The 26,380-nt window shown below is 41.3% G+C and overlaps 1 protein-coding gene across 1 annotated transcript; it reads right to left on the bottom strand.

Annotated features, from left to right (window-relative positions):
- Positions 1–11,100: 11,100 nt before the first annotated feature.
- FLRT2 (fibronectin leucine rich transmembrane protein 2) lies at positions 11,101–17,572 on the bottom strand. The gene has a single exon (XM_065940313.1). It carries the CDS (start codon positions 17,568–17,570, stop codon positions 15,588–15,590), a length of 1,983 nt encoding a protein of 660 aa, XP_065796385.1. The 5' UTR covers positions 17,571–17,572; the 3' UTR covers positions 11,101–15,587.
- Positions 17,573–26,380: the final 8,808 nt, after the last annotated feature.

Genomic DNA, 26,380 nt, shown 5'->3' with positions numbered 1-26,380 from the left:
CATCAGAGAAGGGAAAATGCCAAATACTGATTAATCAAAATAGGGTTGCTGTAAAAATAAAGCAAAATTTGGGCCATGCATAGGTTCATGGACATCATTTAAATACACAGAATTAAGCAGTCAGAAGTTATAACATGAAGTTAGTTGTACTTTATGTTTTTCAACAAGTGAGGAATGCCTTTAAGTTCAGCCTCACCCTTTCATAAAATGATAGCTGGATCTGCAGTGAAATTTAAACCTTGAGCAGGAGGCTCAAGAAGGAGCCTTCCAGGGAAAGCTGCATGATTAGCATGCAAAAGACTTAATTGCAAGGACTCTTGCAATCCACAGCTGTGAAAGGGATGGATAAGGGGGAAGTTCAGGGTAGGGAGAGAAGTGAAGCTGCTATGAAATCTTAAATGAAGCCTAAACTGAACCTGCAGCCCATTTGTCAGAAGACTTGACCCCTCTGAGCTGATCCAAGTTGCAGTAAAATGCCCAGACCAAGACAACCGTCACCAGGCAGTGGTGATGGAGAAGAGGATCGAGGTGAAAATTCTCTTTGCTGTTGTTTAGTCACTAAGTCATGTCCAACTCTGTCTGCCACCGTCTGGACTGTAGCCCACTAGGCTCCTCTGTCCATGGGATTTCCCAGGCAAGAATACTTCAGTGGGTTGCCACTTCCTTCTCCAGGGATCTTTCCAACCCAGGGATCAAACCCACATCTCCTGCACTGGCAGGCAGATTCTTTACCACTGAGCCACCAAGGAGAGCCCCACTCTCTCTTTAGACTCAAGCTTTCCACCAATAGCACTGGAGATGTTTCTGGACCTCCAGCCACACAGGCATATCTTGCTCTCCTTAATGTTGCTCCCAAATTTGGCATCCCTTCTGGTGGCTATTCATCTTAGTGGCCTCTGCTCCAAACTTCTCCATCTCTCCTCTTTCCATCTATACTCAATTGTCTTGTTCCATCCTCTACTGCTAATTGTTGGGATAAGACACATATCCCCAACTTCTACCATAATAGCTAGTAAATGCTCCACTTCTTGAAAATTTTGATAACGTGGACTCCTTTTGCTAATGATGCCTGGTATCAAGGGAATGAAGACACTGGTGGCAACTCCAAGCAGAGTGGAGGAAGATGGAACAAAGAGTGAAAACAACAGGGAATTTAAACTCCTTTTATATGACATAACTAGGGGCTACATACAGCTTCCCTGGTGGCTCAGATGGTAAAGCGTCTGCCTGCAGTGCGGGAGACCCGGGTTCGATCCCTGGGTTGGGAAGATCCCCTGGAGAAGGAAATAGCAACCCACTCCGGTACTCTTGCCTGGTAAATCCCGTGGACGGAGGAGCCTGGGAAGCTATAGTCCATGGGGTCACAAAGAGTCAGACACGACTGAGTGACTTCACTATTCTTTCTTTCTTTTATGGGCTGCATAGAGTTAACCTGACTGATATACTGCTGAGAGATTACATCACGTGAGATTTGCAAACATGCCTCACCAGCTCTCCCAGAGATAGCCACAAAAATGCCGAAGGAAATGATTGTGTTTTAAATCTTAAAGTAATAATTCAAGCAGTAGATGAGTATACCTAAACTATGGCAGCATTGATGGGTCCTTGCTCAAAGCTGCATCACTCCTGGACTCATGAGACAGCATCTCTCTCTAGTTGAGGATCTCAGGGAAGGGCATACTCTGAGCACCCATGTCAGGAGATCAGGAAGGCACTTAGTTCTTCCAGAAGGGATAGCAAGGGAAAGGAAAGAGACCAGAAATTATAGGAAGAGGTTGGATGCGTTTAATATAGTGAAGTGACTGCTCTGAACTAGGCGCGCCTCTAGTAACTTTCAATGAATTCTCGCAGCAACACTATGGGAGATGTTTTTATCACATCTTTAAATATATATATATACACCAAGTATTAAAGAAGTTAGTTATTGACTAGGGAAAACAGCTGGTAAGTGAATGAACCAAGCATTTGAACTCCAAAACCAAGGCTTTTCCCATCATCTCACACGCTCATATGTCTTATGCCATGGGGATTCTTAACCAACTATTTTTTTTTTTAATTTTGGCAATGCTGGGTCTTCATTGCACTGCGTGGTTTGTCTAGTTGTGGCATGTAGACTTAGTTGCCCAGTGGCCCGTGGGATCTTATTCCCAGAGCAGGGATGGAACTCGTGTTCCCGCCACTGGAAGTGGGACTCTTAACCAGCGGACCCCAGGGAAGTCTCTTAAACAAGCTTCAACGACAGCAGTTCAATTTTCTAGTACTTAGAGGATTAGTATTTTAAACTGCTTGTTAATATTTTTTAATAACTTCCTAGCTGAGAGGTAAATATTCTCATATTTTCTAAATGAACCCTGGTTATTTTAACTTGTACCTATGCCATAAATGATTTATATATTTAAATACATTTACTCTTATGTCCATAATACACGTTGTCTCTTTTTCTGTGAAAAAAAAAAAAAAAAGCACAACACCATTAATTCCTGGTCTGTACTTTGATCATTCTGCTGTAAAATATATATGTTTATGTTTTTTATTTTTGTGTGTTTTTGCCTGTTAAAATAGTAGCAATGTACAATCATTTTGTTTTTCTTTCTTTTTTCTTTATGCTGCTTTTGTTGGTTTGTTTTGGTTTACTTTTCAGATCATCTCAGCTCTTTAAAATAGACTCACTATAGTAATGGTTTCATTAATAAATTCTATCTTTATTAAAATAAATGATTTCCAAAACATGTCTATGAAGTTTTGAATTTCTCTCACTATAGAAAATTAGTTAAGATAAAAAAAGAATGTATTTTTGCTTGAGGTGACTCAATCTTTGATTTATGTATATTTAAGTATAAATAAATTTATTTATACTTATGTATATTTAAGTATAAATAAATGTACTTATATTTATTTATTTTTAAGTATTAGAGATGTTTCTAAACTGCTAGGTAGAATTTTAATGTTTGAAAAAATACTATTAAATAATTGCATAATGTCTACTTTGATAAATCATTTTTTAAATGCTATTTTGGTCTTTTCTAAAGGCAGAACAATATTTACTTAACTAACATTAAAAATAATTATTTTACTAATTTGGTTTCATTTGATTAAATTCCCTTTCTAGAATTAATGGACTTTAAAATTTTAATAACAAAGAGCTAATGAATAAGAATCATAAATAACAGCTTGTAAAAAACTAAACAGAGAGATGCTTCACCTGAGCTCCAAGGATGACTTTCCAAACATATCACTAAGTCATTCATTTAAATTCCGCATATAACTGGTAACACGTGATGCCTGTCTTTATGGGAAAATAACCTAAAGAAAGACTGGCCATTTGTATTCGTATTCCCTCTGCTGCGCCCCTTAAGCTGCTGTGACCCAGCAGTGTGATCCGCTGCGCATGCGTGCGTGTCTGTGCCGGCCGGATCGACTTTGCAACCCATGGACTGCGCTCGCCACGCTTCTCTGCTCATGGACTTGTCCAGGAAAGAACACTGCAGTGGGCTGCTATTTCCTACACCAGGAGAAATCACCTAAATGCTCCAATAAAAATTATAAAGTCATTCATTTAAAGTGTCAATCAGTCTGTTATCAGCTATTAGAAAGTCTGCATTAGGGAACGTAATTAATAAAACAATATATCATTGCTAACTTCAGATGTATGACATAATCAAATAAAGATACTGTTTACTGTTTACCGCAGGGATTCTTAGGTAATGATATTGAGGCTAAACATTTTGAAATTAATATCCCACTGTTATCTAAGCAGTGGTTTTATAAATATATTGAAAGTCTTGAAAAGAAGCATTTTCTAATTATTTGAAATGCTTGTCCTTTATTTTTTTAGACCACAACTGTATACGTTTTGAAGGTTTAAAAATATGAAACGGCAGAGTCAGGGATAGAATCTGTTTCACTTCATCTAAAATAAACATTTATCAATCATCATTTTCCTGGATATTCTTCTCATAATTTTCTGCTGGATATTTAGTTTAATAGTTATTGTATAAAAGGCCTGCAAAGATACAGATGAATTTAATATTTTAAGAAACAATTTTGCCTTTTACAATTGTAGGGAAATCTACCTTTGATACTTTTCATTGAGATAAGGTATCTTATAAATGTGTCTACTTAGTAATATTGCTTGAATTTTCCTGTTTTGAAGGGAAGGTAATTGCATTAATCAGAAAGAGCGTTGTTGCTCTTTCTTCTCTTTCTATTCATTTGTAACATTTCAGCAGTAGTGGTTATGAATGAATCCCTCTCACTGCACTGAGCTCTTGAAATAAATTATCTCACTGAGTCCTCAAACGTTTTAGTACCCCATTTCATATGTGAGGAAACTGAGGCTCAGGGACTGTAAATAATGTCATACAGGTACAAAGTGGGAGTTGTATCCCACAACTCGTTATTTTAATGGCTGTGCATGTTGCTTCCCAGACTTACTGAGTTTACTCTTGTTATGGCTAATGGGAGACATGCCAGTGTTTATGATAAAAATTAATGAAACTCCCTGATTAATGAATGAGCATTAATGAATGCTCCCTGATTTCCACTCCATACACATTTTTCTAAAATTGATAAGAACATAGGACATAAAGCAGTCCAATTAAATAAACCTAAACTTCAAAGAAAAATTAACAAGGATGAAACGGAATTTAAAGAACTTAAAATATCAACCAAACTCTAATGCTTTTAAGTATAAAAAAGAAGCCTGAGAAGTGAATGGTCTCACCCAAAATGCAAGAGAGACTTGAGCTATGTAGCCCAAAGTTTGAACATTAATTCCACATATTTCCAGAAAGTAAGTGACAATTATTGAGCACTTGGTATGTGTCAAGCATGGTGCTGTATTGTTGCTGAGGTAAATTTTGCAATTACCCTTTGTACATTTGAGAGAATTAAAGCATAAATGTGTCTAAAGCCCAAGCATTAGTATGGGCTGCAGTAAGGATGAATCGGGCTCTCGAAAGCTCTGAACTCGGAATGAAAGCAATTCACCATCTTTCAGTAATTCAGCTTCCCACCCAACAGGCAGTATAGAAGCCGCTGGTCTCTATCGGGTGTAATTGGCCTCTATTACAAAGCAATTGTTTTTCCCTTACTTCAGATACACTTCAGGAGCATCCTATATTCCAACTAACCAGGGCCGCCACTGTGTGAAATATTTAACAATAGAAAGAGCTGTGGGCCAATCTATCAAAACAGACACTGGCCCAAACAGAAGAGAAATTGGCTCTAGACCAAGGGATTGGTAGCATCATCTTACAACTACCAAAGAATTGGCCTGAAACCAATTACACTCTGCGGTCCAGGACTAGAATAGAAAGTATTTTTTTTTTCCTTCTCTCAGCATCAGAATATTTGACCTTCTGTATTTATTGATCAAGGAAAGATGGGATTAAAAAGAAAATGAGGTTAATATAAACCCTGGTGAGGGAGCTGCTTTGAGACTATTTTAACAACCATGAACAGAGAGTATACAGAAAGGAAGGAAAAAAAAAACCCCAGCTGAGGAGGATGCATGTTTCTTAATTACAACTAGATTAGGAAACCAAGAATGGTATTGATTGCAGAAAGGAACTGTGTGACAGCTGGTAGACCATCGCATCTTCACTGCAGAGCCATTACAACCCTCTTCCTTCACTCTCAATCAAGCGTGGATGCACCCTGCCATAGTCTGTGGTGTAGCAGAATGAAATGCACCTATGTCTCTTACTGTTATAGATTTCTGAAACAGAAAGTTATTACCTTGATTTTTTTGTTAAGTGTCTCAATTTCTTGATGTCTTTGGAACACTCGTTCTGATACTCACCCATGTGAAACAGCTCCTGAATTAATTTCAGGATAACCATTCCGACCTGTCCTCTGCGGATCGGAGAGGGAATAGCCACACTACACAGAAGTCAATCCTCTCTGTAGGACAGTGTTCTATCCTATTCAATGGATCCCACTCACCGACGAGACAGAAGACCCGGTATTGCTTTATGTTACGGTAGGGAATCTCCTTTTCCCCAACTGTTCAAGAGAAAAGAATGTGTGTGTGTGTGCTCGGACACATCTGATTCTTTGAGACCACATGGACTGTAGCCCACCAGGCTCCTCTGTCCATGGAATTTTCCAGGAAAGAATATTGGAGTGGGTTGCCAATTCCTCCTAAGGGCATCTTCCTGGTCAGGGATCGAAGCCAAGTCTCCTGCGTCTCCTGCAATGGCAGGTAGATTCTTTACCACTGTACCACCTGGAAAGTCCGGTACATGAAAAAAGAATAGAGAAAATAAAAAACTGCCTTTCAAACTTGTATTAAGAATGGTTATACATAGTGATGTGGGATTTTGAATGCTAACTACCTCTAAATAGATGATTCCTAACAATCTGATTTTAATAATTCTGATAATTATTCTGATCTTAATTCTCAAGAAGCTTCGTTTCACCATGTAAAGTTGGCTACATGTCACCCTGTGCTTGTGAATTGGGTTTGTCTAGAAAATACAGAGTCCGAATGTCGTTTATTTCAATCCCAGATGATGCATTAACTACTATGCTTGGGTGCTAAGTCGCTTCAGTCTTGTCTGACTCTTTGTGATCCTTTGGACTGTAGCCCGCCAGGCTCCTCTGTCCATGGGGATTCTCCAAGCAGAATACTGGAGTGGGTTGCCATGCCCTCCTCCAGGGGATCTTCCCAATGCAGGGACTGGACCTGAATCTCTTACGTCTCCTGCATTGGCAGGCAGGCTCTTTACCTGGGAAGCCCATTAACTGCCATGTGCGTCAGTCACTCAGTTGTGTCCAACTCTTTGCAAACCCATGGACTGTAGCTTGCTGGGCTCCTCTGTCCAAGGGACTCTCCAGCCAAGAATACTGGAGTGGATTGCCATTCCCTTCTCCAGGGGATCTTTCCGACCCAGGGATCGAACCCAGGTCTCCTGCAATGAGGCAGATTCTTTACCAGCTGAGTCGCTAGGGAAGACCACCAGCTGCTATACATGCCTTCAATTCTGTCAGCCACCACACATGATTAGTCTTCACTATCTCCATCTAAGGTAAAAGAAACTGATAACCTTAAAGTGTAAGTTACTAGCAAGGCCAATTGGCAGGTCAGTGACAGAGGCAGGTTTCAACAACAACAACAAAAAATTCAGCCCCATACAAATTTGATCACTCTCCATTGTTTCCTTCTTTATGGGAATATCATTTCTAGGAGAGACTATTTATTCTCATGGTAATAACCAAGATAATACAATGTGAACCTTTAAATGATATATGCTGTATTTTTGGTATAGGATGTGACACAGTGAATAATGACTGTCCCTTTTGATATTGCTGATGGAAAAAAAAGTCTAACTCTGTTTTTTATATGTGGAGAATTCATTCTGACTAGCAAACTGTCAAAATGTTTTTCTTTGACTCTGTGTTGCCCAATACTTTGCGTATTTTTCACGACGGTGACATTTTGTTGCAAGAAGATTCTTTAAGATAGCTCTTTATATGCCTTTTGCAAGCTGGCTCAGTTTTGAGGTTGTGTGTAAAATATTCTTCAAATCATTTTAATAGTTCTCTTAAACATATCCTGAGTCCATTTCAAGCTTTCATATCAGTTAATGTGTGACTATCATATAGTCACAAAAACAAAATTCTGCAAAAAATAGCAGTGGGTTACCAAAAAATATTAAAGAAAATATATGTTTTGCTTTTGAGCAAAACTTATTCTACATAATTCACAATTCTACAGCTCTTTCTGAGGCTTAAAAAAAAAAAAAATCCAGCCACAGTAGATTGACTGGGTATCTGCTTTCTGAGATGCTGCTGTGTGTGAAGAGCTGATTCCACAGAGAGCCTGACGTCACCACAGGGGCCCCTGTCCTCCAGTCATTTTCTCCAGGAGCGCGTATGCGGCACGTGCCAGGGACTGGACACTGTCCTCAGCACTGGATGAGACAACTATCGATGGAATACGTGCTCCATCTCCAGAACCAGAGTATAGGCACGAAGCAGACCCACGAGAAGTTCCAAGCTATCAGTGGCACAAGAAAAAGGGCATTAAAATTAGAGTAACTGCACAGAGAAGTCACATCTTGGAGAGGTGTGACCCAAGAAGCTTTCCAAGTCAACACTTGTTGGGGGTGGTGGTATATTTGAATTGTATCTTGAAGGCCAAAAATGTCACCAGACAAGGTTCTTGAGATCTTTGGAGTTAGACTTAAAGATTTTAATTCATTTGCTCATTTAAAGTATACATCTGATCCACCGTCCATAACACATGAGGAAGAAATACGGCAAGGAGTGCCAGGCAGAAATGTGTGGCAGGACACGTATGTTACACAAAGAGTTTGATTTCTCTCTTAAGGTCATATTAATGAAACATTTTGAAAATCAGACAGTTTCACACCAGCTATTCTTTATAGATTACCCTTTGTCCCTCTGTCAAGGCTGAAGTGGAAAGAGAGGAGAGGAAGGGTCTTAACCATGTCACACATTTGAGAGATTAAGTACTGGAATTAGGGTTGTTAGCTGATTGTTTTATAGATGCCTGAACTCTCCAAGCACTTCCCTGGTGGCTGAGATGGTGAAGAATCTGCCTGCAATGCAGGAGATCCAGGTCTGATCCCTGGGTTGAGAGAAGATCCCCTGGAGAAGGGAAGGTCTACCCACTCCAGGATTCTTGCCTAGAGAATTCCATGGACAGAGCGGGGGAGCTCTCCAAGAAGGCAAAGAGCGGGAAAGAGTGTAGGCTGTGAGTTGAACACTAGTGGCTTCCAGGAAAGATTTTTGATGATGCAAAGTTAAGCCACCTGGAAAACTGTCTTACTCAGCACCAAAACTTACCTGGTCTCAGCGAATATTTGCTGAATGAAAACAAAACTAATAAAGACCCATACGAACCCAAAGCAGGGAGTTTAATAGACTCTCTGATCCAGCACAGTTTTATATGTGATTGGGAAAAGATAGACCCATGATGGATGCTTATTATGGCAAAGGATAAGAATTCCCCTAAAGGGTACATTGAAATGTTCACCTAGTTGAGACCTCATACCAAGAACATGGACAAATGAGACCATCAGTAGCTGTGTATGTTCCAGTGACACCAGGTTTGGAGTTAAACATTAAAAATTCTTTACCCTTGACTTTCTGTAAAGCTAATGAAATAAAGCTTGTATAATAGCCTCTAAAGCAAACATTCTATATTTGTGCTATGAAAAAAAGGTCTAACTCCAGACGCCAGTTTGCTAACACCCTAATAGATTCTGACATATGAGCATCTTCAGCAGGATTTACAAAATATTTAAAGCAATCTCTCAAGTATGAAGCAAATTCATTACCCAAAATAACCTGACTCAAGCCATTTTAATACTTCTCTCAGCTCACCCTGTGGATATACACAGAGCTTGATTCTATCTGAAGCTTTCAAGTCACATTAGTTTGCAGACCTCAAATAATCACATAAACAGAACTACTGTTAAAATCTAGGAGTGGATGACCAAGGAAATTCAAAGATATTTGGAGGTTTGTAAAAATATTCCTTTGATTTGTCACAAAAAAATATAATTAGTAAGTGTGTCCACTGGGTGAAGTTGTGGTATCTCCACCATTAAAAATCTTAAACACTAAGAATTTGTCCTGAAGACTAGTCAGTCTTAAGGCTAGTCAAAAAATTAAGAGGCAAGAAAACAGTTAAGAAGGGTCCATGGAGTCAGGCGCCGTTATTATTATTTTGGATTGATTTCCATTCTGGTGCTTAATGGGAATTTAAGAGGTTGCTGTCTGTAATCACCAAAGACAACTCTGAAATTTTCAATGACTTGGTGTAAACTTGAAAAGTTAACTCAATTGAAGTTTGATTTTATTAAGGCATGGTCACTTTGCTTCATCTATTAAACACCAAGGTCATCTATCATTTTTCTAACATATGAATTTGATGCATGATTACATTTATCAACACGTATGTATACCTCTTTTCGTATCTTAGATATCCCATTGAGTTTTTAATGAGAGAGTGTCAAGTTATTACATGAGCTCTGAGACACTGGGATGTGTTAAAAAAACAAGTTTATTACACAGTCCGTGGGCTTCTTAGCAGCGGAGTCATATTTTTCTCTGAATCCCCAGTAGAACCTAACAAAGTGCTCTGTAAAAAGTAGATGAGAAGTAAATATATGGGATGAACAAATGAAGTTCTTTAGAAACATGGTGGAGGGGAAGATATTCTTGACTTGGCCATGCCTGTATTTTATTATTCTATCAAATCTCTGGACTCAGGCCAGCGCCTCGAACAAGGTCGTTGTCTCATAAACCTTTTTGAATGAACAGTATTCCTTGACTAAGGAGCTAGTCTCCATAGAGTAAAGTCTGCACCTCTTGGCAAAAGTAACCAAGAATATGTAAAAGTTGTATGTAAAATCTCCCAAATGTAATATGGATCACCTGCTTGAACTTTCATAGTTAATTCCCCAACAGAGATTCTGCAAATCATTAAAACTAGTAACTTGAGTGTCATCATTTTATTTCCTAGTTCCGTCTCTGTCAAATACACTATTAGTAAAATGGCCAAGCGGGATCAGAGAAAGGGGGTTCAGGAAAAATCAGGAGATTAATCCCGAGTTGAACTTGAGCGTAGGAATAAACACGTTTTCATGAGTGCTCAGTGAACGGATAGGTGGATGAGCCGTAGACAATTCTGAAGAAGAAAGTACCATGAGGATTCTTAAGTGAAATGACATTTTAAATTGATATATTATGAAATAGGGAAAATGACTATTCTGATGAGGTGACTACATTGGTATTTATCTATATTCTAAACACAGATTTCACAAACATAAAATAATATGCTCAGGTAGGTGTGTATATTCAAAAGATATTCATAGGAACATAACAATTTAGTCAGGAAGTAGAAAACAGCATGACAATGTCATATAAACCCCTCACACAAAACAGGAGTCAAATGGCCTTAACACACAGAAGCTGTGCTCAAGGCAAGAGAAAGTGAAAACCCCTGTTACCTCCTCCAGCCTTCTCAGCCTCCAGCATCCGGAAGCGTCTCTCATTTCTCTTTGACTTGAACCCAGAAATGATGGGCCGCAACCCAAGGAACTTACTCAGATAAACACAATGAGGTTTCTTTTTAAAATAAGCCTTTACTGAATATATCAACGTGTAGAGTGAAGCATCTAGTTAACAAAGTGTGCGGCGCGGACGGCCTCAGAGGACGTGTGATGCACTCTCCCAGCCCTCTTGCAGCCCCTCGTCAGCAAGAATACACCACAGAAACCAGCAGCGAATCGGCTGTGGCTCAAAGGAAAACCCATCATGAGGATTCACTGCCAGTGGCTATATACTGGTCCTAGGACAGACACGGGGCGGCGCCTCCACCTTGCCTCAGAAAGGGTTATGCATCCTCCATCCCGAGGATGTAACTGTGAACACCCGGTGCGTGTGCGTGTGCGTGTATGCAAGTGTGTGTGTGATCCTAGCTTCAAAATGCCTGTCGTGATGGCCTTGCTTTGTGCTCTTCTGGTGTCTGTGCTGCTAGAAAAACTAAAACTATAGCAAGAGAAAGTGATTTTTTGTTATAACAACAGGATCCCATGTGTACAAAACTTTCTCCCATAATCAGGGACAAGAAGCCCGTTTGTCAGCTCTGGAAGAAATTAGAGAAGGGGAGTAAACTACTGCTCCCTACATGACTTAAAGAAAGAGCCTCAGGCAAGGCTGGACAAGACTAATAAAGAAGGAGGTCTGGGGCTTGCTTTGCGTATCTCTTCCTCTTTGGGAAGCTCTTTTCTGTTCTGCTTTCCCATGCAGTTGGAAAGGTAAATCATGAGCAAAACCATGATTCTCCTGTTCCAAAGTGAAGCACTGTCTCCTTTTCATAAGGTAGTGAGAAAAATGTTACAAGCAAAGAAGTAATGGAAATTGATGACTTCTAGGTCTAAGGTTGCAATGGATGCTGCAAGTGAGATTAGCTGACCAAGCCATCTGCGTCCTGTGGACAGCAAGTGAGTGTATCACCTTGGATCTGGAATGGATACTTTGCTCACAACACCCAGACTTTGTCCTTCTCAGTGGGGAAGAAGTTCTGATTCCTGTGGAATGACTAGGACCATTATGATCCAGTAGGAAATGGAGTCATAATATTAGCTATTTTATTCATCCTTTTTACCAAACTGGTCACATTATACCTTTTTTTTTTTTTTTTAAATCTCAGGGAAAACATCCAATAAATATTCAACAAACATCCAGATAACTAGAAATTGCATGATTTCTCACGGTAGACTTTTTTGCACTTTTCACACAAGAAAAATAGGCAGGGGAACCCTTTTTTCTCTCTGCTTTTGCTCGTCCCATGTGATGAGCTGCTGATGCATTTGGCAGTTTGAAGGAAGCTAGGGGCCTCTCCACGTTCAAACATGTCTCCCTAAATGAGTAGGTATCCATGACAACCCTGGGTATGAATAATGGTCAGCAATATCTGTGTGCTCCCGGTTATGCCTTTTCCTTTTGGAATTTCTTCTGCACAGTAACAGTTACTAGCTCTAAAAGTAGACACATTGTATCTGACATCACTCCCATTGAGTCAGACAAGCATCAAGCTCTTTATCAACTGGAAAGTATGGCTTTGTTCGTGGTCTTGTCCTGCTCCTTCAATTTTGACACTTGGTAACCTCAAAATGCATAATAATGATGAGCACAAGAGAGGTCCAACATACAGATGTATCAGCAAAACATTCCCATGACAAAAGTGCCAATCAAAGCAGAATCTGCCACTGATAGTCCTTCAGTGGTTTCCTAAGACATGTAAGACAGTGCAGATTCCGTGCTGTGCTTTCTATTAAGATGCGGGTGAGAGTCCCAGGTATGCTGTCACAAATGGGAGACCAATCTTGACTTGAGCAGGCTCTGTCATGTTGTACACAAGCTTAGAATTAAGCCTCTAACTAGATTCTATCTCCTCAGGAATGCCTTCTAGCAAAAGAACCATTTCAGATCATCCTAATCTTTTCACATGACCAGGTCTCCATCATAGGACTTAAGCCCCAGATAATTCTGCGGATCTCATAAGACATTATAGAAACCTCCCTAACCTTGGTCTTCTTGGCTCAAAGAAAAGACATTTGTTTCAGCAGCCACATACCCCACTGGAGGTTATACACACAATACAAGTAAATGAGAATGATTATTTTGTAGATAAAAAGAAAAAAAAAAAAACTTCAAAAATCAAAGTACCATCATTTGAACACATATTTTTATCTACACAGCCAAGGAGAAAAGGACAGTGGAAGGGAATGATCCAGTTAAATACACAAAGCCCCGTGTCACGGTCCTGCATTTCAGATGGCTTACTTCTACACTAATCGTTTTCACAGATTGTCTTTTCCCTTCACTGTGTGGACCTAGCTTTAAAAAGGCAACAGTCAGAATGAGCTAGCTAATAGACTAACATGAAAACCAAAGTCACTTTAGAATTAATTCAAATTAATTCATAGTTAATTTCAGCTTGACTGCACAGTTTCGATTCTTGTGTCTGCAACACTATAACTTCAGTTATATTTTCGGCTTATTCTGAGGGACAAGGGAGATTAAAACATACTACTTGGGGATATATTATTAAAGAAAATAAAGCTCTTACTATAAAGAAAAACTTGCATAGCATTTTATACCTAAACTTTTACAAAGAAGACACATCACAGTTCTATTTTGTTAAAAGTAAGAGGGACAGAGAAAGCCAAAGCAACATGATTGTGACGTTAACATCATAGATTCCTAAAATAATGACCAGTGATCAAGGAAATATGCAACACAGAGTGAAATGCCTAAATTTGCTTTTCAAAAGAATTTTCCAAGGGTGTACTTTTTAGATAAGGTGTGTGTGTGATCGATAGCCCTTCTACATCTAAGGGATGGAAAGGAAGACATTATACATGCTTTCTGAAGATGGACGTTGCTTCAAAAAGTATCTAGAGTTAAGCCTGGACATCATTCTCTTCTGTATGCCCTCTGCTCAATGCCCTGCGCTGCCAAGATTAGGGGAATAAGCCTTCCCTCCCAGACTTGGTCATTTTTCATCTGTTATCCTGTTAATATAAGATTGATCATCCCTCACAATTCCCAAAGAAGAGGAACATCCACAATTTAAAAGGAATAAATGAAATTAAAAAAAAAAAAATGGAAGTGGATCAAAGTCAGTTCAAGGTGGAAACACAGTATTGCTTTAAAAAAAAATATATGGTATTTTGCCAGCTTTGATGTGTCTTTACAGAATAATTAGCAGGGAAAATTAGTATACATTTTAAAGTGAGTATGGATATTTTGTGCAACCAAGACTGGCATCCATAGTTTTCTTTCATTTTTTTTAGCAGAGGGGTGACCAACAAATGTATCATCAACAGCTAATTATGAAAATATATGTGAGGTGATTGGAAGACAAGAATTTCCGAGGGGATAAAGGTATTAATTCAAGCTATTTCAACATGATACTAACAAAGTTAGTTGATATAGTATAATGGGACCACTAATCACGTGCTTTTGTCTAAAGGGTATCAATAGTTTTAAAATAACCAGTTCAGTACCAGTTCAGTTTTAAAATAACCAGTTCCAAACATTGATCCCTTGTTGGTCTAAATATCATGTTGACATAGCTGCAGTGAATCTACCCAAATAATTCTCATTATCAAAAATAATTCCATTCAATATAATTCTTCCCATTATTTTATTAGCCTCTTCTAAAAAAGTATTCTAGAATATATCTCTGTTGAATGTGATTCAACCTGATGTATAATTTGAATAGTAACACTTTTAGAGGGAGTTTTCTTGCTGGAATACCCTACCTGCCCCGAAGATGACTGAAATCAGACTCAGATTTCTGTTTCACATAGGGCCAGGGGAGCCTGAAGGGTGATTTTTCAAGTTCCCAGTCAGAAAGCCAACCCCTGGATTCAAAGGTCTTTTCAAATCTTGTCTCATTTTCTGGATTCTGCCAGGATGGGTTAACTTATCTCATAGGAACCGACTTCCTCCAGAGATGCCTTCTGCATTTCCTCCTTTGGGTCAAAATAGGGTGACTACCTCCTTTCTTAGATTCTACAAGCTTTCACTTTTCTTCCAGACCTAGAAGTATAGAAATAGTATGAAGATATCTGGGGTGCATTTCTTGTTTTAAGACTATTATCTGCCCGACTCTGATGAGTCCACTTTAACCTGCCCTTTTATCTGACCACCAACTCTAGGAAACGAATTTGTTCTGAAGCATCCACAGTGAAGTGGTGAATGGCATCAGGAGGAAGAATCACTCATTCTTTCACCCTGGCATTGGGTTCTCATTGTACAACCCTGCACAGTACTTCAGCAACTATTTTTTTTTTTTTTTTTTAAGATTTAAAAAGCAAAGAGTTACAAAACTGCTTGTAATTAACTTGGAATAGAAAAGATAGCACTTTTTTTAAATCCCATTATATAGTACACCGTATAAATTACAGAGTATGCAAATGCACAAACGCATCTGTGTAACATTTATCAAATGTAATCCGCGTGTCTCTGTGGGCACACACGTGTGTGACCTGCAGAGTCCGCGTGTCTGTCCGCCTCGGCGGCGCTGGGCGTGCCCGTCACGTGTGGCAGTGCTCCAGGTCTGGCACGCCGCTGTTGCAGTATCGCATGTTGTTGGGGATGTGGCAGTCTGTGTAGCTAATGCCCCCATTCGGGGTGTAGATGGGCTGCAGTCTGAAATCTCCTTTAAGGAGCTGATCGTTATTTAAGGAGACGATCTGGAAGCTGGTCTCCGTCATCTCCAGGATGGAGTTGTCCTTCTTGGTGCCCGCCTCGCAGTAGTCGTCTTTCCGCCGGCCCCGGTTGTATTTCCACTTCTGGGAGGTGTAGCGCCCCCTCCTGTGCATGTGCCAGCAGAAGACGCCGAGCAGGACCACGAGCACGAAGATCACGGCGCCCCCTATCAGGCCGGCCAGCAGGAAGGGCGAGCCCGCGCTGTGCGGGGTCGTCTGCTCGTGGCTGGAGGCCGAGTTGCTGCCGTTGTTCAGGTGGGCGTCGCGCGTGGTGGCCTCCGAGCACACCGTGTCTTCCGCGGCCCGGTAGTTGAACGCATCCAGGGGGACCAGACAGATCCGGTAGGTGGATCTGGGCTCCAGATTCACCAGGCTCAGATGCTGCTTCTCCCCGCTGACGATGCGCTCCTGAACGATGCCCCCCACCAAACTGTGGCCCATCTTCACCCACGTGAGCTTGTAAGCCATCACAGTGAAGAGGGACAGCCAGCTGACTTGGATGGAGGTGTCGTTCACGAAATGGATGGAGAGCTGGATCCGCTCGGAGAGCGGCGGGGTCACCCTTTCTCTGCCGTCCCAGTCGGGAATCGTGGGGGGCCTGGACGCGGTGGGGCTCAGGGGCGTGTAGCTTCTGCTGGGGATCGGGGCGGAGGACGTGGGGGGCTGAGTCACGGGAGGAGCTGAGCTCGGGGCTGGGGTGAGGGGAGGCAGCCCGGGGGTCGTGGTGGGGCAGGACAGCAGATTCATATTCAGCTCCCGCACGGCCATGCCCCTGACTTGCTCGGGACCTTGGCACATGAAACCCCGCACGTTGAGCGAGGCGGGGATGTGTCTGAGCCACTCCGTGACCCATTTAATGCTGCAGTCACAGAACCAAGGGTTGTTCCGAGCGGTGAGCTGCTTCAGATTGGAGAGGTTGTCAAAGACCCCCTGAGTCAGCACGCGCAGCTGGTTGTTGGAGATGTCCAGCCGCTCCAGCTTGCGGAGGTTGGAGAAGGCCGTCAAAGGGATGTGGCTGATCTGGTTGTCCTGGAGGTAGAGCCTGACCAGGTGCGTCCCCGGGAGGTCGGGGGGCGGGCGGGAGAGCGAGTTCCGGACGATGGAGAACTCCTTGAGCTTGGTGAGGTGGCCGAAGGTGCCCTCGGCGATGCCCTTGTTGGTCAGGAGGTTCCCGTCCACGATCAGACGCTCCAAGCTCGTGAGGTTCTGGAAGGCCATGTCTGGGATGACGGCGATGCGGTTCTCGTCCACGCGCAGCTCCTGCAGGTCCACGGGAAGGCCCACCGGGACGCTGCTCAGGTGGTTCTTGGACAGGAAGAGCAGCTTGAGGCTCAGAGCCTCGCGGAAGGCCCCGTCTTCCACACCCACCGTGGAGATGGAGTTGTCGTCCAGGTGCAGCTCCTCCAGCTTCAGGAGCTGGGCCAGGGCCGCCCGTGAGATGGTCTGAATGTTGTTCTCCTGCAGGTGGAGGACGCGGACGTTCTTGGGGAGGTTCATGGGGAACTCGTCCAGCTGGTTGCCGTAAAGGTAGACGGTGTGCACAGACCGAATGCTGTGCAGCTCTGCAGGAAACCCAGCGTTATTAATTTGGTTGTTATGGAGGTAGAGTACCGTGACGCCCTCCGGGATCCCAAGAGGCACTGAGGTCAAGCTTCGCTCGTTGCAGTACACGAAGTTCCTGTCACAGCGACACACGCTGGGGCACGCCAGGAATTTTGACACTTGGGAGGAGAGCCCCAGGGAAATGAGAAGCCAAGATTTCAGGAAAAAAGCCCCCTGGCCGGGCCCCTGTGTGATCTGTAGGCCCATTTCTGAAGTACAGAAATCAAACACACTGCTGTAGGGAAAAGAAAAGTAAAAAAAATAAAAATAAAAAATAGAAGCACACAGCCAAACCAAAATAATTGAACAGGGTCCTCAAGTCCAGAACTCCAACTAGACGAAATGTCCTAAAGGCCAAGGTCAAAGAATCTTCTTGAGGTCTCTGGTCTTCTCAGCCTGTGTTGGCCTCTTTGCTGTTGTCCTCCATGTGCAAAAATATTTCAAGAGGAAGAATTTTCCACCCAGGCAACAAGTGAAGCCAAGTTATCTGCGGCCAAGAGGGGCCCAGCCAGGCCGGCAGAATTTCTTCTGTGGTCAGTCAGGTCAGTGCGGATCAGCCCACGGGCTTCTTGGTTAAGTTCAATCTGCAATCTGTTGTAGGAAAGAAGAGAGAAAAGAGTCAGCGAAGGGTAGACAATGGCTTAAGTGCTGATCCGACTGTAGGCTTTTCAAAAATGCTGTGATTGGGACTAAACACCCAGAGGCAAGGAGTTGGCATTAAGTGATGTGTTAAGTAATAATAATTCGCTTGAAAAGGTATTCAAGAAATGAAAACGATTTGTCTTCATCGTCAAAAGAAAATCATATTGTTGCCTCTCATTATCAACGATCATGCAGTGAATTTTACATCACACTCAGCATCTTCTCTCAGAGATCTATTTGCATATCCAAACAGAGAGGCATAAGAGGCCTGGGGCTGAATCTACTGCATCAAGGATGCCTATTTATAAATGCAACTGGTCACAGTCACATTTCACCATGAAACAACTGACTGAGCAAAAAATACAACTTAAGAGGAAAAATGTGAAACCCTTTCCAGTTATAAACAAGCAAAATGGAGACTGATAAAGTTATTTGGAAAGATGCATCTTTTCCATTTGCCATTTTTTAATACATAAAAAACTGAATTGGTACACCTGAAATTAAAACATTGTAAATCACTTACATTTCAATAAAAAATTACCAAGTAAAAATGTGATAAATGAAAAAGATGCATCTTTCTAGATGATTTTGTCCCCATTTTGCATCTGGTTTCCCTGGTGGCTCTTACGGTAAAGGATCCACTTGCAATTCAGGAGACCGAATTCTATCCCTGGGTCGGAGGAGATCTGCTGGAGAAGGGAATGGCTACCCACTCCAGTGTTCTTGCTTGGACAATACCATGGAAAGAGCAGCCTGGCGGGCGACAGTCCATGGGGTCGCAAAGAGTTGGACACAACTGAGCGACTAAGCACGTGAATATTTATCGACTTTACATAAAACATAAAGATGCATCCTTTTGATCTGCCACTGTGATGAGGCAGCTGAAAGGTGACTACAGGTGCACGTGTGAAGGCAGAGGGAGGACTTCTCTTTCCCTCCCCACTCTCTGCCTCCTCTCATCTCTGTCTGCCTCCCAAAGAGCTCACACTTGAGTTACCACCTGGAATGACCAAACTCCAGTCCATGACACATTTCCACTTATCCCCTCTTTTGAGACCCCTAGGTACAGATGAAACTCACCACTGTGATTCCTTTGAGAGCTGACAAGCTCATGACTAGGAATAAATTATCTTTCAACAACGCAACCTTCCTCCCATCTGTGAGTGTTTTCCTGCTTCTAGAAAAGGACTTTCAGCAAACTTTGAAATGACGGGAAACACAGTTGGGGAAGTAAAGGCAATCTGCAGATACTAATCAAACCTTCTTGCTCCAGAACTCTTCCATCTACTTTTATATTAGAGAGGTAAAGATGTTAATTGAAAGGTGTCAGGTTTGATTTCCCTATAAAATAAGCTAACATGACAGGACACGACAGGCTCGAAGTCGCTTAATTCTCACCAATGCACAGTAATTGAGACAGCTTGTATCTAATGCACAGAGGAACCATTTGAAATTGTTTCCTTGGCTATCTTTATGTGCATGAGAACTAAGTCACTTCAGTTGTGTTCAACTCTTTGCAAGCCTATAGACGGTAACCCCCCAGGTTTCCCTGCCCAAGCAGGATTCTCCAGGCAGGAAAACTGGAGTGGGTTGCCATGCCCTCCTCCTGGGGATCAGGGATCCAGGAATCAGATCCCTGGACTCAGGGATCAAACTCTCGTGTCTTATGTCTCCTGCATTGTAGGCAGATTCTTTACTACTAACACCACTTGGGAAGTCCACTGTTTATGTTTTTAACCATAGTTAAAAAAGAAAAAAAAAAAAAAATGTAACCTCTATTCAAGTGTCCAGAATGTTAAATTTTATCTACCATTAAAAAGATTGTGAGCCATCTAAAAAATGCCTTTGCTGACCAGAAGTGGTAATATACATTTTCAGTTGTTCAGAAAACTTACAAAAAAAGGAGGTTGGTCAAGGGAGTCTTTTTCCAGGCAAAAAGGATGGGTGTGATACTTTATTAAAAATCAAGAATTATTTAATTTGTTAAAATTACAAATATATGTCTTGTCACAGGAAACAGGAGCAATCTCCTCTAGCAAAAATTTTCCTATAAGCTTACTGAATAATTTAGGGGGAAAAAAAAAAAAAACTAAAGATAGTGCGGGAAAAGTGAATTCAATGCCATCAGCTTGATGCCATCCCCAAGCTTAGGTTTCAAATTATCAAACCATCCCAACATTCCGTCATAGCTACTACTCAAGTGTGGCCTTTGGTCCAACAACATGAACCTGACCTGGGAAGTCGCTGAAAACACCGAATGTGTGCATTAGCAAGAGCCTAGGGCATACACAATGAAATTTGGGAAACACTGCTCTAAACACAGTGCCGTCTTTCTTAATCATCTAAATGCTTTAATTTACTAAATGTAAAATAAATGCAAGAGCATGTCACGTGACTGATTTGAGAAGAGTAAAAGCGTAAGGCATACTAATCACTTTGGTCCCAGAGAGATGGTCTCAAATTACATCTTATATGTAAATGACATCTTATAAGGAGAGTAGCACAATGACCAAATATATCACTTGACTTCAACAAATCCTTGGAGGTGTATGTCTGTATGACAGACACTAATACCCAGTAGGAGCTGAAAGAGTTATTTGTAATCACAGGAACACACTCTCATAAAGCGTGATTTATTTAAGAACAAAAATCTGTTTGGTGCTATTAGTATTTCCTCTTCAAAAGAGGTAGGAAAGTGAGACTAAAAGAATAGAATCTAACACATTTTTGAGGATTCCACAGGAATCTTCCAAGTGTGAAAGTAATGCACAAGGAACAGAATTTTCCAAGGGAGAAAAATATAACTTCCCCAGGGTCTTCAAATTCTTATGTAAAAATAACAGATGCTTCTTCACTGCATTTACAAGCCCAGTTTTAAGGTCCTAGAAACAGCAAACCAATGTCTGAAGACAGGAGGATTTGTTTAGAAACTTTATCCGTGAATAGCCTCAAGGCACTCATGATTGAAGCATCAACTCACTGGAAAAGACCCTGATACTGGCAAAGATTGAAGGCAAAAGGAGAAGGGGATGACAAAAGATGAGTTGGCTAGAGAGCCTCATTGACTCCATGGACGTGAGTTTGAGCAAACGCTGGGAGACGGGGCAGGACAGAGGAGCCTGGCGTGCTGCAAGCCATGGGGTCACGGAGTGGGATACGACTTAGCGACTGAGCAGCAGCCGTGATAATGACTGGGCGCCAACAGAGTACTCAGCAATGGAGCTGGGGGCCCTCACTGTGCATCCGAATGGCAAATATTCCACTTGCTACAATCGTGTTCCCTGAAAGGGGAGGAAAAAAAACCCTAGCAGCCAACCCTCTGCCCCGGCTCTTGCTCTCTGGCAGGTGTGCTTTACTTATGAGTGGTTCTTGGATAATTACATAAGAAGAGGATGTGGTCCTGAAGAAAGCTCCTAATGGGATTACATGGGGCAAACTGTCACTGTTTATCCCCCTCAACAGGAGAAAAACCTCATCTAGATCACACTGTCTTGATCAGCTATGACAAGTTCAATTTTAATTGAAAACAAACTCTCTGGGCTTCCTTTGTGCTTCTTGGGAATCCCACAACATAACTGTGCATGGTAGACTTGTTCTAATTCTTGGATCAACGACAGTCTATATATTATGTCAGCCAGTAGACTGTATCTTTGTTCAAATCAGTGCAAGTGTAAAATCGCAGCCACCTAGGCAATAATGATTTTTGAGTCAAGCAGGCTGAAATCTCCATATTTTCAGCTTTAACTCCTACTAAATACTAAGGGGCGAAATCCTTCTTTGGGGAAGTCTGTTTTGGAAAGTTCTTAAGAGAAATCCTAGGATAGAGACTGAATTTATAGAGAAAGTAGCAGAGTATAATGGTCAAAAGCATAGCCTCTGAGTCCTCACTCCACCTCTGGTCCCGAGGAGCTGGATAAATTACTTAAATCTTTTAAATCTTAGTTTCCTTATTTGAAAAATGAGGATAAAATAGTTCCTAACTCAACAGCACTATTGAGAGGATTAAATAGGATAATATTTGTGAAAAGCTGTATGGGGCCAGACACGTGACAAGGACATAATACATAAATCTGTTATTCTCGGTGTACTTGTTATGATTCGTGATATCCAAAGAGGTGAACTCCAAAATGTAGAGTAAAATAAAAATCAGCTTTGACCATCCAGGTTCTCCGTATTGGCACCTACTCCATGATTTCTCAACATCAGCATTATTCAAATTTTGAGCCAGATAATTCTTCCGCTGTGGAGCTGCTGGGGATGTCCAGAGATGTCTCCAAGTATAGGTATGTCCCCCGGGGAAGCAAAATGCCTCCAGTTAAGAGTCACTGACCTACCCCATCTTACAAGTACCTTAAAAGTTTAGTATTTTTATTCTGGTTTTATAGAGTAACTTAAAGACAAATTTCTAATAAACAGAGCCTAAAAGTGCTTCATGCCATGGATACCAAAAAGCATGGAAACCCAATATGTTTTTCATTTATTTATTCAGTCAGTATATTTGGTGGGGGGAGCACTGGAATGAGTGTACCATCATGCAGAGCTGACACGGTTTTTGACTTTGTGAGTCTTAAAAACATAATGAGGGGAGAGAAGTGAATAAGCAAGGAATTATGGTGCTGTGTAAAGATTTCCAGCCTCAGGGCATCAGGGAACTATGGGACCTTGTAAAAAGCTCTAATCTAGTCCATGGGGTAACAGGAAGAAGAGAGCAGCAGGAGGATTGCCTTTGTGAAGATCTGAAGGATAGGAAGGTGCAAGCCGGAGAAGAGATTTCAGAAGTTCTGCCCGGGGACAGCCATAACGTGGATGCAGAGGGGAAAGCCAGGCCCGCTCAGAGAAGGAACGGAGCTGGGACCACACAGCACTTTCCTCCAACTCTGACTGCTTCCCGCTGAGATCGTGCTATTTCTAGAAGCTAAGAAACAAACCTGTGTTTCAAAATCATTAGCCACTTCATAATGGTTGGACATGAAAAGATTCTGCTTTACAACATGACTTTAAAATACTGAGAGCAAAAGTTGTGGGTTTTTTTTTTTTTTTTTTCTTCTTTCATCTTTCCTGTTTGTTTGAATATTGCACTGACTGTGTCTCCTCTTCAGGAATGGTGAGATTATGAAGAAAGACTTAATGGAAGATGCTAGGTAAAAACAGAACTTTTCATTTAAATCAGAAAACACAGTTTCAAAAGCCTAAGTATAAATCAACATGCAACCAGTTCTCTTTGGAGACAGCAAGAACCTGGCCCTGACTGTCTGTTAAAGATGACAGTAACAACAGTTATCCCAGGTGCCTTTAATTTAACTCTTTCCATAGAAACTGAGATTTAAAAGACATAAATCAGGTCAAAGCTTTCTGTACAGTGTTTCTCTCCTAGTGCTACCTACAAAGGTTTTTTTTTTTTTTTTTTCCTTTTTTAATTAATTCCAGGAGCTTGTTTTCCAGGAGCCCTTAATAAACTCAGACTATAAAAATCATAGTACAGAAAATAGGGATTGTCAATAAGCACCAGCGATTGCATAGTATAATGACATCAGGCCAAACCTAATAAAATCCTAAATGGTTCGGCACTGAATGGATCATGCCAAGAGACAACACAGTGCCTGAAGTGATGCTACAAGTGAAAAAGCTAACTTGACAAGGAGTTCTCCTAGAAAAGTGTCCCTGGGTACATCGGATTTAGAGCTTCTGGAGTTATGTTTGTGCTTAAAAATCAGACACACACAGGTGCAGAATCCATAGGCCCAACTACACTGCAAATGTCTTTGTTGCAATCTGGAAACACTAAAGCAATTTATAGATCTTGTGCACATTTCCACATTCCTCTAGATAGGTTATAAATACTGTCCCTACAACAATCAGGAGAGTTCTATACTTAGCTGGCCAAGATGTGGGGATTAGCAGAGGAATTTGAAGAAAAATATAACAATAGCTACCCTCTAACTTGAAACCATTTTTCCATCTCATTCACTGAAGCTTAATCAAGCCCCTTGAAGTTTTTCTCATTAGACAAATATTTTTCTTCGCTAAAACAAAGAGAGAGAAAGAAGGGAAAATGGGTGAAAGGAGGGAAGGAAAGAAAGGAAACACTTTATTTAACAGTTGACAATTTTCTGGCTCCAGCCAGTCTAGAATTGAAAACATTAAAATTGGACCAAAAAAAAGAAGAAGGAAAACTATTCTCCTGACAAGCATAAAATTCTCTAACACATTTGAAGAGTTGTTCTCACATGGATTTCAATGCAGTTGGTTTAAATAATAAGGGTAAGTTTAGAACTAGTTACAATGTTACAAACTCAAATGCATAAACTTTGAGGACACATTTATTACTGCCATACGGCTGCTCTCGATCCACTGGGGTCTGGCCATCGCCGGGGTTCATATAAATCTGCATAATCGAGGGCTACAAGACTGAGTCTTTAGGATATTTCATAAGACCAGTGGTGAACAGACACTAACAAAGAAGAATTTCATTGAGGCATCACCAATAGGGTAAAAAAAAAGAGGGAAAAAGCATATGGTCCATAAAGGGTGGAACTTGCCATAGCTCATGAATATACACTTTTCAACCCATTTTAAAGGGAGGTAGTTCAGTCATTCATTCATTTGCTCAGATACTAAGCATCTTACAGCTCAGGCAGGAAGAAAAAAAAAAAAAAAACTGGTATTTTTTAAACTCATCTTTTGGAGAGATTTTCCCATCATCTGATCCAGTGATTTCCCATCCCCAGCGGTCATCAAAAACACTTGGGGAAGATGATGAACCATTAAGGTTTCTGGGTCCTACCCCTGTAGATTCTGGTTTGACTGGTCTTCAACGAAGTCTGGGCAGGGACATTTGTCAACTTTCCCCAGATGGGTCCGATGATCAATCACTTCAGGGTCCTACTACCCAGACATGCACTCATCAGAAACTGCTTTCAGGAAGTTGAGACAACTGGTCCTTCTTGTGTCTAGACCAAACCAACAAGTGAGAGATAGAAGTTAGGTGGGGGCCTGGGAAGACCAAAGGATGTCAGGATTTAGTGGAGCCAGAATTTAATCTGACCTCGGCTCAGAGTTCCAGAGAATAGCAAGGAGAGATAAGAAGGCCTTCTTAAATGAAAAATGCAAAGAAACATAGGAAAATTCCCATTCTAGAATGGGAAAGGCTAGAGATTTCCAGAAAGTTGGAGATATCAAGGGAACATTCTGTGGAAGGATGGGTATGATAAAGAAAAGATAAGGACCTAATAGAAGCAGAAGAGATTAAGAAGAGATGGAAAGAATACACATAAGAACCATATAAAAAGAGTCTTCATGACCCAGATAACAACTGGGTGTTATCTGGGTGTGGCCACTCACCTAGAGCCAGACACCCTGAAGTGTGAAGTCAAGTGGGCCTTAGGCCTAGCATTTCTGTGAACAAACTTAGAGGACAGAATTCCAGCAGAGCTATTTATAATCCTGAAAGATAATGCTGTGAAACTGATGCCCTCAATACGTCAGGAAATTTGGAAAAGAGCAGGGGCCACAGAACTGGAAAAGGTCAGTTTTTCATTCCAATCCCGAAGAAAGGCAATGTCAAAGGATGTCTAGACTACAGTACAATTGTGCTCATTCCACATGCTGGTAAGTTTTACTCAAAATCCTTCAAGTCAAGCTTCAACAGTACATGAACTGAGAACTTTCAGACGTACAAGCTGGATTTAGAAAAGGTAGAGAAACCAGAGACCATATTTCCAACATCCATTAGATCATAGAAAAAGCAACAGAATTCCAGAAAAAAAAATCTACTTCTATTTCAGTGAGTACACTAAAGCCTTTGACTGTGTGGATCACAACAAATTGTGGAAAATTCTTAAAGAGATGGGAATACCAGACCACCTTACCTGCCTCCTGTGAAACCTGTATGCAGGTCAAGAAGCAACTAAGAAGCAAGTTAGAACCGGACATGGAAAAACAGTCTGGTTCCAAATTGGGAAAGGAGTATGACAAGGCTGTATATGGTCCCCCTGCTTACTTAACTTCTATGCAAAGTACATCATGTGAAATGCCAGCAGGCTGGATGAATCACAAGCTGGAATCAAAATAGCCAGGAGAAATATCAATAACCTCAGATATGCAGATGATACCACTCTAATGGCAGAAAATGAAGAGGAATTAAAGGTCCTCTAGTTGAGGGTGAAAGAGGAGAGTGAAAATGCTGGCTTGAAACTCAGCATTCAAAAAACGAAGATCATGGCACCCAGTTCCATCACTTCATGGCAAATAGATGGGGGAAAAGTGGAAGCAGTGACAGACTTTGTTTTCTTGGGCTCCAAGATCACTGTGGATGGTGACTGCAAGCATCAAATTAAAAGACGCTTGCTCCTTGGAAGGAAAGCTAAGACAAACCT

The sequence above is a fragment of the Muntiacus reevesi genome, chromosome 7 (assembly GCF_963930625.1).
Source record: "Muntiacus reevesi chromosome 7, mMunRee1.1, whole genome shotgun sequence".
In the NCBI taxonomy this organism is placed as follows: Eukaryota; Metazoa; Chordata; class Mammalia; order Artiodactyla; family Cervidae; genus Muntiacus; species Muntiacus reevesi.
Note: the sequence above shows the minus strand (reverse complement) of the source record. Positions and strands in the feature narration are given on the sequence as shown.

Coding starts and splice junctions, on each gene's coding strand:
- FLRT2 (XM_065940313.1), bottom strand. CDS start 17,570: ATGGGCCTACAGATCACACAGGGGCCCGGCCAGGGGGCTTTTTTCCTG.